The 13101-nt window shown below is 40.8% G+C and overlaps 1 protein-coding gene across 5 annotated transcripts in view; it reads right to left on the bottom strand.

The window, feature by feature from the left end:
- wnk4a (WNK lysine deficient protein kinase 4a) overlaps positions 1 to 12868 on the bottom strand; it is a 50218-nt gene extending 37350 nt beyond the window's left edge. Inside the window, exons 1-2 of one of the 5 annotated variants that reach the window (XM_082543777.1) lie at positions 12525 to 12868; positions 11624 to 12265 (exon numbers count right to left, since the gene is read on the bottom strand). In XM_082543777.1, coding sequence (XP_082399903.1) covers positions 11624 to 12238 — 615 coding nt within the window. In that variant the 5' untranslated portion in view covers positions 12239 to 12265; positions 12525 to 12868. Of the gene's footprint in view, positions 1 to 4023; positions 4098 to 4314; positions 4891 to 5176; positions 5336 to 11623; positions 12266 to 12524 lie in introns of those variants that run through there. The other 4 variants (XM_082543776.1, XM_082543778.1, XM_082543779.1 and 1 more) reach the window with 4 other exon arrangements.
- Between the last annotated feature and the right edge of the window lie 233 nt (positions 12869 to 13101).

The following is a 13101-nucleotide window of genomic DNA, read 5'->3' as shown; positions in this document are numbered from 1 at the left end:
GATTAAAGTACTTGAGGAGTTTAAGAAAGGTAACTAAAACTTGTGTACTTGCATTGTGGTTTACAGGCAGCTCCTCAGTCTGCACAGCTAAGGCTATTATTGTAAACTGCAGTAGACTCGACAGCCGTCAAAGATACATCTTCTACCTCCAAAGAGCCAAGGCGAATCTGTGGGCTTTGAAACCTGATTAAACCGAGCCAACTGGCCGCACAACTGTGGCAGTCAAAAACAATTATCTGTACGAGTACATCTCATGACAGGGAGGCTCTCAGTTACAGCTTCTATCATTCTTTTTAACTGTACTTTGCTTTAGTGCCTCTTGGGACGACAGAAATATGACAAACAAAGTTTACATCATTATTTTTGACTGCGTGCAAATTCCACTTTTGGCCTTTTTAATATGAGTGCTAAAACTAAAAAGCACAAAAATAATTTCTGGTGATTTCCATCCAAAAACTCCAAAAATGCTCCTGCACACATCTTCATTTGGAAAATCAAATGCTGCAGATAATCTTCACATAATACCTAAAATGCAGTGAAGCTCCAACCACATTGGATGTTCCCACCAAACCCTTGGTTCTCATTACAGGAATTCTCTCAGCAGTAATTGCTCAAAAACATTTGCAATAATTATAACCAGGCTATAACTGACACACTACAGGCTTCAGCAAGTTCATGACAATACATATCTGACAGGCTTTAAAGGCTCGTTACTCCAGGGTGTATTCCTTAAACCAGTTTTTACAGTAACGTTTTCACAGAAATCGACAACACTGTTATAACATTATGTGAACCTGCCCAATTCTATGCCTTGTTTAAACCTAATCAAGCCAACTCCTCCCAACTATTCAGCATGGATTATAAAAATGACATCTTAAGTTGCTTAATATTGGATGCAAGTACAAGAAAATTACCTTAAAGATTGTTTGATTTCACTTTGAAAGAGTTTATAAGCTGTGACTAATCGATTTCCTGTGATTAATGAGTAATTATCCATTCACCGTTTATTCATAGAAACGGTGTTCGAGTTGCCAGGTTGTAGAAGGTCCTACTAGAAATAATGCATGAACTCTGCAGGTATAAAGGTTAGTAAATCATTAATTAAGGGGTCAACAGGTTGGGACATGCAGCACCTCTTTCACAGAGTGTGAGCTGCCCAACAGTCTACTGATGTTTTCTTGGTGAAGACAATCAATTGTCATGCTGGAAGAGATAAAGGGATTATTCAGAACCTGGCAAGCTCCAAGTAATTCTTATGGATGTTGTGTAAAATCTTTGTAACTCATTAAGCATTAATACACATATTTTTACCCCTGCCTTGGTCATGATTTATTCACACTACCTGACATTTATTGCATCACGTGACTCCCCCAGGACAATCACAAGGAGTACCCATCAAGAATAATTTTCTCTGGATAAAAAAAAAAGCTCTAATGCAAAAACACTCCACGCACACCAACTCCAAGCGAGACAATATGCTAAGCTTTCTTGGAAAACCCATTTGACAGAGATCACCCGAGAGGGTGTTGGAGTAAAGCCCTTTAAAGTTATGACCCCGGGCTGTGCAGCAAAGCAGAGCAAAGGTGCTTTCATCCCAGGATGTTTCTTTTTTATTATTAGTTTTTGTGATGTTAAAGCTGATAAAAACCCTCAGATATCACCTGAAATTCCAAATGTCTTACTGACATCTTATACCTGACAAATGTTTGACAAAGTGAAGCAAAATATGAAGCACATGCTGTGTACAGATGGTATGTTTGGTCCACTTTAAGTCTGGCTGCAGGAGGTTCAGAAGCATAGTGTTACACTTAAAACACGGGTCTGCTATCAAGTGCCACTGGCAACTAGCACCGGATACAGTTTACAAAGTGACGGTATGCAAGTGGTGCCGTATAGCGGGAAGCTAACAGTATGAAAGATTTATGAATCCTTGACTAGCTGTTCAACTGTGTCCAACACACTCATACCTAAGCCTGAATGTGAGCACCAACTTTAGAAACCCACATAGCTTAGAGATAAATGGGATTTAAAATAGCACTACCAGTTCCATCTGGAGGAGGGGGATTGAGAAAACAAATTACAGTGTTTGCTGATCAGTATTGAAAGGTGCCAGGCTCTAAGACAGAGAGAGCCATTACTGTACACCACATTGGCCAATTCATGCCAAACCTCACGTAACAACTTAGGGCACATTTACACCCCTGACACCTCAGTCCTGCACACTCAAAGACACACGGTCAGTTCAGAAACGCCAAGGGGTGACCTCGTGAAGCAGCCTCTTTCCCTTACCAACTGTGGCCTCGGAGCCCCAACAGCTTTTAAAGCTTGAGGTCTTTAGTTTGTTTAGGAAGCAAGACCCAGGCCTCTTTGGGGCCCAAGCTGGAGGGTGACTAAATTCACCACCAAAGGAACGGCTGTAAACTGAAACACTGTCAATACTGAAAATATCGAGAAGGAAAGACATTTTCCAGAGTGGAGCTACTGCTGGGTTTATTTTTCTGAAAGCCCCTGTATACTGTTCTTATTATATCTTTGGCAAATGTTAATAATCGTGAGATAAAGTTTGTACTGAAACAGCCAAAAAGTTCAGAAAAAGATTACAGAAATTATTGTTGTGTTTATATTTAAGGTAAAGAAAGACCTTACAAATATTAATGAGAGATCCCCAGAGACCAGGTGTTCCTCCTATGAGCAAGCACTTGGTGGTGGATGACAGAAAATCCCTTTCAACAGGAATGGACACTAGTGGCATTTGAAGAGTATCTTAGAGCAAAACAGCATTCCTAATAATGTGAGACAAGCCCGCTGCCATTTTTAAACCAGAACTTTGGCCAGAAGAGGAAAATATGGACCAGAAAATATATCACAGGACACCCAGGATGATCATCAATCTGATGAATAATTCCCAACCAGAGTTATGACAAAGTATATTTTGTCTTTATGGGACATTATCTAAAGAAACAGATCTCGTTCCACCTGACACAGATCGTGACCAAGATTTTTGCAAGCCCATGTTACACAGTATCTCATGCAGTTAACCTGCATAATTGCAGTTGCTGCACAGTGTCATGCGGAGACACTTTAAAAGTGATACAAATTAACTTGGGACCAGTTTCGATATGCAGCTACAAAAAAAAAAAAAAAAAAAAAGAGGCTAATCTGGGCGCACACTGGCTAGTTCTAATCTAGTTCAACAAAAGCACACGAGCATCACTGGAATACACTGACAAGACATATTAATACAATCTGCCTGACATTGCGTAGGAACTTCCCTTAAGAGCTCTGACCCATGTTGGGTAATGAACACAGAAACATAGAATGTCAACACTGGATTGTATAGAGGTGAGGCCAACACGTTAGGCAGGATTTATACTCCTGCGTTATACTTCCTCACCTTAGGTGTAGACTGCACTCTGCACCTACCTAGAAATATAACCAGAGGCCACCTCAAGGAGACTTGCAATGACTATGATCGACCTGTTCAGTACCAATATTTCCTTCTACGCATTCCTCTGACCTACCTGTAACTTTGAGTCATCATGAGCCAAGGTGTGAATTCTGTTAAATATTACCAACACCTTGCTATCATAATACGTTATTAAAGGTCAAAGTGTGAGTCAAACACCCGAGAACGGATCTCAAGACTGCGTTACAGGTGGATGATAGTTGGCTATCTGCAAAAACTAAAAGAGAAGTCCAGTTTCTTTCCACTTAAGCGCTTAAGACTGCAATGACCTGGATGACTGAGAAGCTATAGAGACAGTATGCAGATTCAGTGCAGAAGTATTCATTAAGCTTTAGGCTCTTTGACCTGAGCAGCTTTGGCAGGTCGGAGCATATTGTCCTGCTGGGTGAGGTTGAAGCCGTCAGGGAGAGCTGTCCCAGGGGTTGGGGGAGGTTGCTTGGGATATAATGTTTAGCTAGATGGTTTATGTTAAAGCATCATCCCCATGCATGGCAGAAGTCAAGGTTTCCCAAAAGAACATTGCATTGTAAGGAGATGATCAATATTATTGACTTCACCTGTCAGCAGCTTTAATGTTGCGGCCCATCAATCCGGTTGTTCAGTGATGACGCGACGAATCCTACTTCCGGGCCTAAAGTAGTCTGCCTTTAATATGGCTTTTGTGTTGTTAACATGTTTAATGTTATGTATTTTCTTCTATTTGATCTCAAAAAGCTCCTAAAACAGTCAGTGATCACTGTTGACCTCCCTCGGCTTTTATTACCACTAATCATTTATTTAAGCTCAGTTTTTAAAACCTTAGGATGGAACTACAGCCCAGCCCATGCAGCAGTATATGAATGACTAACCTCATATGTGGATGGATCTCAGTTGTTCTCCTGGCTGAAGTTTGGTCTTTTTACAGCATCCTGCCATGCGATTACATTTGTTCCTGACCACCGACAACACTCACATTAACTTTTATTGAGTGGAAAAAAAAGTTAGCTTGTTTATATTAAGCTAACATAGCTGTGTCGCTAGCGGTCACGTAGCACATCATTATATACCAGCTAGCCCAACTTCAGTAACCCTACAAACGTCACTGCTGTTTAGTTTTCTGTCTTCATTTATGCTGGAAGTGATAGCAGAGCTGTACGTTTTAATTTGTTTCCAAAACCCCGCAGTCAGGACATGCTATATTGTATTTAGATAGAAGCTAGCGAGCTAACTCCCTGCTAACTTCTAACTCCATTAAATGTCATAAATTCCGTTTTCATGGATGCCTGGATGTTAAACTCAATTGTTACACCTGGTAGAGCAGAACGCTGATCATTTTATTAAAGATGAAAGACTTTAGACAGTTTTTCAACTCTCAGTAATGCCATAGTGATCGTTTGATATATGGACCTGCAGCGGAGTTTAGACCCAGACACGGCTAGTGACGTCAGACTGAACAATCGGATATGTATTCAAAGCACAGAAGATAAGAGGGAAAATATACTCATGCTCAAGACAATGTGATTACTGTAAACACAAAAGATTCCTTTAGAGGAGCAGATACCGGTGTCATTTTAAAGGGATCTCACGGGATAAACCCAATACCAAGAAACAAGCTTTCCATTGAGCCGCACGTGAAAAACGTGAAGCGGAGCAAGTGATTGTATAAAATATGGGTTACCAGAGCACTATTACTGGAAGTTGGAAAACTTTAAACAAACCTGGACTACTTACTGAAATCTCTCACATGAAGAATTGATTCACTGAGGAAAAATAATAAAAGCAATGACTCAGCAGATACAGAGCCTTTGCCAGTGGCACATTTTAGCACGTAAATTTCACTAGCTCTATCGCTACATCTCGAGGACGGAAAACCAGTTTCTAATCTGTTCTTGCCGCTTGGTGTTTCCAGTCTGTGTCTGGCAGAGGTACATATAATAACTGAAAAGAGTATCATTTTTGTACATCTCAAGACATTAATATAATCTTATCTATTATCCTTTGTGTTAATCAAAACCTACGGAGTCTGTGGTTATTGTAAAAGCATTATTGTTGATTATTACTGTTTACATTGTTACCAAAACTGAGTAATTGGTAACAATAAGATTGTGTGACCTATCTCTGAATGCATTTCACATGTAATGTGTGCATTTGAGCTTGATTTCCCTTCTGTTACTACACCTTGAAATGATAAATGAAAAGTTTTATGTTTAATTTATCATGAATGTTGACATAAATACTGAAAAGATTCCTAAAAGATAAAAATTATTTTATCTAAAGTGGGAAACTGCCAAAAACCTGAGGATTTCAAAACCACTGAGTGTACTACTCCCTGCACGCTACTGGAAGACTAGCCAACATAAAAAGGACAAATATGAGACTGCAGTGCATAACTGAGCGTGAAGAAACAGCTTTTTCTGGTTTAAAAAACAGCCAACTTACAGCTGAACACTAAACACTGTAAGTAACTGCTTCATTAACTGGTCAGAGATGAATTATGCTGGTTTGTAAAGGGAATAGTACAAACTGTTGTACAAAAACACAGAACAGGTCCCAGTCTAAAATACTCTGAGTTTTAGGAGCGCTGGCAGTGAATTAGCTAGATTTGTTGCTTCCTTAATTATCAGTTAAAATGATTAATTAAATTGTAACATATTAAATTTGTATTAGTTAATGTATGCCATTGGGAGAGAGGCAAGAGATGCTTCTGTGACCATCCATCCATCCATTTTTGGATCTGGGTTATTGGGCATCAATCTGAGCAGGAGACGCCCAGACCTCCCTCTCTTCGCCCACCACCTCTAATGTTTCCGGGGGGAAACACCGAGGTGTTCCCAAGCCTTCTGAGAGATGTAATCTCTCCAGTGTGTGGGTCTGACCTGGGTTCCTCTCCATTCCATTAAAAGAAAACATGAGTCTTTAAAAGAAAGATTTCTGATCAGTTTCTTCTGTATTAGACAATATTTAATATGATTTTCTTTGATGAATAAGAAGACTTTTAACACTCCCAAACTTTTGATTAGTATCTAAGATTAAACGTATAACTGTGGATTACAAAGTTAAACTATTATTTAATCAAGCGGGTCCTACTTCTGGAACTTATGTCTAAGAAAGCATCAATAAGCAGTCTCCTTGTGTATGGATTAGGTGAGTGACAGGTCCACGGTACAGTAACCAGTCCATCAAGCAAATAGAAAAAAACAAAAAAAACAAAACACACACGCTCACCTTTATACCTACACAAGAACTATGGTTTCCAGTGTAAACACACAAACACACCCAATGGCCCTGGGCTCAAAGCCCCTAAACAAAGAGCCTCATGCTGCCTCTGCTTGCAGCTACAGTATCCACCCTCACTAACCTGTTATCAACAGCAGCCAATGAGACACTGCTATCTAGGCACAGTGCTGTCAGTATGCTGAATGATACAGACAAGCTGTATCTTGCAGAGCAATCACCAAGACGTGCACATTCAGTACAGTACAAATTTCACAGGTGACCAACGTGCTCAGTAAAGGAAAAAAACAAAACAAACAGCGGGCCCCACATCAAAATGACGTTATGCCATGTGTACATGTAGGCTATCACTGTGCGCCTTCTTAACTTTCTACTCACAGAACATTGGCTCGCCCTGATAAGCTGATTTTGGGTGCACTTTGGGCCTTACAAGGAAAGACCATGTTGATGTTGGCTACAGTAGAGCTGATAGGAAGCCCATGTCTTGTCAGTGAACACTAGCCACATTCAGATAAAAGTTACACAGCCAGGCTTATACTATGAAACCCAGGCTAGCATGAGTGAGAGAGGGGGGGGGGCAACAGAAATCTTGGGGCGTGCCAAACTAGATTTATGCCTTTTTGTTTAGCCTCATAACTATACGGACACAGTAGCAAGACATTAATAAGGTTTTACAGCTTTAATTTAATCTGCTACTTCGATATGAGTATTAAAACTCTGAGCTAAAACGTAAACACTACATCAAGAGCCCAGTTTCACTGCTTCAGTAATGTTTCCAGGTCTTACTACAACTCGGCTGATGTACAATCTACCCTCCTTTTTTTTGCACCTAGACACAGGAACTATGTTTACTAGCGGCAAAAGGAATAAAGCACTGAAACAACAGGCAGTTATTTTCAATATCAATTCATTAGTTGTGCATGTTTTAATGAATTCATTGTTTATATCTGGAAAAATACTGGACAAGCTAGCCTGTGTGAGCATTCTGTAGTTTTCTGTATGAAAACTACCAGTTTATAATGGGTAAAAACCACTAAAGAAATGGTTAATAACAGCCCAATCTACATGCTTCAACAGCATTAAGTTTTATTTGTTTTAGAAGAAGCATTAGCTGAGGAAAAAAAAATCCTCTTAAACAGTTTGTGACCATCAATAAAACCTCCAGGGTGCACCAACTTTAAAGATCTGGTTTCTCTTAATCAGCAGAAAACGGTCTTTCAGCCCGTATTTATGCATCTGAGGACCTGGTATTAATTGGTTGTGGGTGCTAAGGCCAGCCTTCCATTAATAACAGCCCTCATAAAAACACTGCACGATAACAGAAACTGTGTTGGTTTATGTTTAAAAATGAACCAAGCGTATAAAAGTGCCTGAGACGCTGAGGGGGCAAGGTTGGAGAGAACTGCTGGAAAGTGCTGCCCTTGAATAAGATCAGGTATTGTGCAACATATGCCCTTTACAAAGGATCACCAAAAAGGATATGTGCCTCAGTGAACTCATTCCTATCAGTTACTAAGTAGCTCGGTGTGCTGTTGCAGTCACTTGTGAGGTGCTGAACCTCCAAGCTCATTAATCCATGCAACGATCAGCATTTTAGACGCAGTAACAACAACTCTTCCTTTTGACTCAATGCAGTGCAGTGAGAACAGTATATGAATGGGAGGAACAGAGGGCCACACAACAGCTCATCAATTTTTCATTTCCTCTGTATTAACTTAAAAGCTCAGCGGTCAATACCTATATGGCACCTGAATTACCTGTGGGTGAGCAGTTGCTAGGTAGCTGCCACCTTTAAAGCAACATTATCAAGCAGCATTTAAACTCTTGTTTTATCCATAGGTAAGAGATGTATGCAGCCATTAAGAGGTCTGGAGGCTGAATGACCAGTGCAGTGACACCAACACTAACAAATACACAAAATGACCAAAAGTACAAGTGGAACTAGTTTTTTTTAATCCTGCTTCATGGGCATCTGCGATGTGATGTAGACTAAGTCTTCTTTCTTTCTTTAAAAAAAAAAAAAAAAAAAAAAAAAAGAAAGAAAGAACTTTGCAGTGCTTATGCAAGAACTACGAGGGCGACTTTAATGGCGATTTGGATGAAGAGAAAAAAATGTGAGAAGTGTGGCAGATGCAACTGAGCGTCTAAAGATAACCAAACAATCGGCACAAGTGTTTGGGTACAGTTTGTTTTAAAATGTTCTGCAGCACCCACTGGGTGTTACTTTATCAGCTTGCCAGCAGACTTATATAATCAGTTAGTGATATTTTTGCCATGTCCATCCGGTTTTAAATGCATTGATAAGGTGTGTGTACTCAGCACAACATGTGATTAGGAAGAACAAAAGGATATGGATGAGCAATATCTGACTGTTTGCACTTGATCTTAAACCCAAAATAGCAAAGATCACATAAGAGCAAGTAATCAAGTACTGATTCTGATCAGTTCCTTATTTTTGAAGCTCACCCAGCATTAATTATGAAATTTGAGAATTTAAAAAGAAATCTGATAACACATGATCCAGAAATGTTTTGCATTAACATATAAAAGAAACAAATTGTATAAGCGTGACTATTAAACAACAAAATACCAGGATGTTTTGCTTCCTGGACACAAAGTGTAAATAGACAACACTTTATGAACTGCATGAAAGTTTCTTATCTGTGCTTCAACTGGCTGGTAATGTTGTGAATGTCAATAAATCATTCATGTTTTAAATAATAAAGAGTGAAATTAAAAGCCCTCACTTACAATGTTGGCGCTGGATACAAAAAGAAGTCTATAAGAAAACAGCAGAAAAGCTCCAACACACTCAAACTAGTGATCTTCCTCAGACATGTGTATGATTTCACAGCGTTTATATCTTTCAGGGGTTTTGTAAGCTTAAGGAAGCTTTGATTCTAGTGAGGGACTACTTTTCTCTGTATTAGTACAAGCCTTCATTTGGTTTATGAAGAGAGACAGCACACAAAAGTTTTCAGTGGCTTTAATGTCTCATGTCACAGAGGGTTCGGCATGTTTTCTTTACCTTTTACGTGATCGCACAATGCCTCCCTGTAGACGCCGCCCAGACTGCAATGCATTCAGCATAACAATGCAGCCCAACCATTCACAAAAGAACACCTCTCTGTGTCACAGTGACAATTATGATGAATTGAAGTTCTGATCTCTATGTGCTTTAAAACCTGTTCTGTATTCTGAACAGCTTAGAACATCCGGCAGATTAGAGCTCAGGCTCTGTAATACATAGTTAAAAGAGCTTAAGGCATTTCTACCTGAGTTGCAGTGACGCACCTTCCACTGCTGCTCCATCAACATTACAGGAGCGATCTCTGTTTAGCCACCAACACTCAGCTTTTGAGTTTCACTTAAGCATCAAAAGGTGGACGGGGTGGTGATTTCACTTAAGAAATGGAACTGAATCTGAGTCCGTCTCTTTGAGGTTAAATTATCACAGCAGTAACCATATCAACAGTGGTCACCTTTAAGCTTATTAGGAGTGATTAAGGAGCTTAACTGGACTCATGTCTCAAGTAAAGAGATGAAATAGCATGCTTGTTTCCAACACAGAGCCACAAAAAAAGATTGCTGTACTTTTCACTCCACAGAAGGTAAAATCAGGGTTATGTCTGACCACAAAGTACCCCAATGGACCAATGCGTTTATTTGACTCAAACATGTGAAACATCAGTGCCTGTGTTGCATGATGCAGGTAATGGGTCATCTGTGCCCCTAGCAGGAGCCTGTGTGACTCTCCATCTGCTTCCTGTTAACAGATACCTGTTGTGTGACTTGACAGACAGGTGGGCTCTGAGGCAGAAGGTGCTAGAGCTTGAGCCTTAAGGGCAGATTCCCTTCATGCCCATACATTCTCTTATTATCTGCACTCCGATGGCTTCTGTAGAAAATAACTGCACAACAAAAAGTAGCTCTGTGCATTTTTTTTAATTCAGTAAAGAGTGCTTTTAAATGAAGATGTATCTTAAAAAAAAAAAACTTCCAGTGTGTTTGAATCAAAACAAAAGTAAACATTGCCAGCAAGTATATAGTGCAATATCCTTGTCACATGGTTTAATTTGACATTTAAAGGCTATGAGGACACAGCTTCAAAGCTCATGTGGCTGCCAGTTACTGACACCCATCCACGTCTCTCACTCACTCACACACACACACACACACACACACACACACACAAAAAAACTGCAAATGTTAAGAGTGGACTTACAGTTTTAATCTTTAAATCCACAACTGTGCTATCAAACCATGTAAGCAAGAGAAGTGTCAGCTGTTGCCCAGGCTGTTTCAAGGCTGTGCGCCAAATGCTATGGCATAAAAAGTACTGACACTTCTACAGTTTTACTGAAGCCTGCCTCTTCAGTCGTCTGCCTTACTTTATGTTTACATGATACACGTGGGCATTATGCCCTGCAAGGCCAGACCACCAAGCAGAACTTCATCTCACAAGCCCCACATCACATTTACTTTTTAACACAACCACTGATGGTATGTTCCTAAAAACTTGATCTATTACCTTTCAGATGTTCTTAGCTGTCACGTGAGGCCTTCAGAGAGCCCCAGTGTCACTGGTTGTTAATGAAAACAGATTAGAGGGGATTCATGACAAGCAGAGTACTGTAGCTCAGCTTGGAGCTGACTGCTAACAGGATGACCTGCCTTACCATGCAAGTGCCTGACACAACTAACTCAAGGTCAGTGGGGAATAATATACAGTAGATTAGCTGCCTGACATCAACCCTGATGCCCTGAGGGAGGAATTAGAGCAGCAAGTGGGCCAGGAAATCAAGAAAAGCATCAGCTTACACACTTGGCCTAGTGTTCATTTTAGGAAAGGTAGATTTAAAAGTCCTGGAAACCAATGCATCGTTTGTGTGAAGTTGTACATAGATGGGAATATGCTGTGAACAGACCCAGTGTGCATCCTACCTGTAGCTCACACCATGCCACCTCCACTGTAGTCTCTGTGTCCAGCCCTTTATAGACCGTCTTGAAAGACCCCCTTCCAATCTCTATGTTGAATTTGAGATATCTTCCATCAGGAGATGTTGCCACCGCTTTAGTCTCCACGTCCTCCTTTTCTTCCTGCTCCCACTGAGTGTCAAACGTGATGCGAGACAGAATCTTTTGCTGTTTATTATGAAGTTCGTTTTCAGAGTCCGAGCTGGGATCTTGAGGAGTGGATCTGGCAACAGGTTTCCAGTTGCCACCGACGGACCCGGCGTCGGGGTCCTGGCGGCACGTGCTGGAGCTGGAAACCGGAGACGCGGACGGCGGGGTGTCGTCTGTTTTTTCTTCCTCTGCTCTGGACTCGGGCAGAGAGAGAATATTTTCTGCCGACCACGATAAGGCTTTGGAAAGTACACCGCTGTATAGGGGAGAATCAATGTCCATACTAATTTTCTGCAGGCCGTAGGAGTTCCTCCGTGCGCCCAGCCCGTGCGTCCTCAGCACGGATGGGACTCGGGACAAACAGTCGTCGGTCATATCCACGGAGAGCCCCGGGAACCCGCGTCCTGGTATCTCTACTTGTGCATGAGACATTGTGGCAGGTTCAACCTGATTTGGAGCCTAAATATGGAAATAACAGTAGGACAGCAGAGCACCGTTACTTTATATTTGAGGTTACTTTTCCATGATGTCAGTTAAGTCAGTGGCTTTAAAACAAAAGACTGGAGACTGAATAACAGCCATATCTAAGGAAAACAAGATTAGAGACGATAGTCGGAAACGTGTAAACTACTGTAGTGCCTGTAGTGGTAACCAGCCTTAGAAGTATATGACAGATAAAGCGTGTAAAAAAACAGAAAAGTGAGGAAAATACACTTACTCAGCACATTCACTGCGTAAAAAACATGTCACTTGAACGCTCCACGCACATTAATGCATAGTTTCTTTCAAGTGATTCGTGTGGTCCTCTCGTCTTCTTCTTCTTGTCTTTCTGAAAGCTTTTGCCATAACCTACTGCGAAAGGTCTGAACTGCCAATATCAACAACGCTCCGGAGGGCAGTTCGTCCTGTGCGCTCCCAGTGCGCGCTTCCAACTCCGCCCCCTCGCAGCTTTCACGCGCCAATAGGGCAATCCAGAGGGAGTAATTATAATAAGATGTGTTTGGTAATTTATCATTTTGAACCGCAAGTGTTATTAAGTTTTGATTTGTTTTATCCGATTAAAAGAATATCTTCAAAACTCAACTGTGGGAGTGACTCTAAATTTTTGAGAAACAATCCATAAGCTGCCTTTTATGACACTTTGTATTAATTTGGCGATCAGGTTCTTCAGCTGGTTGACTTTAAGCTTGCTGGCGAACAGAATGTCCACACTTTCAACTGGCCCCCCGCTGATCAAAAGAACTCCTCCTCAGTTTCCTCTGAAATTAGATAAAAACAATGAGTCATTTTATGAG

Source organism: Aulonocara stuartgranti (assembly GCF_965226115.1).
Source record: "Aulonocara stuartgranti genome assembly, chromosome: 8".
NCBI classification, from domain to species: domain Eukaryota; kingdom Metazoa; phylum Chordata; class Actinopteri; order Cichliformes; family Cichlidae; genus Aulonocara; species Aulonocara stuartgranti.
The sequence above is the reverse complement of the archived record's forward strand: the minus strand, read 5'-3'. Positions and strand labels throughout refer to the sequence as shown.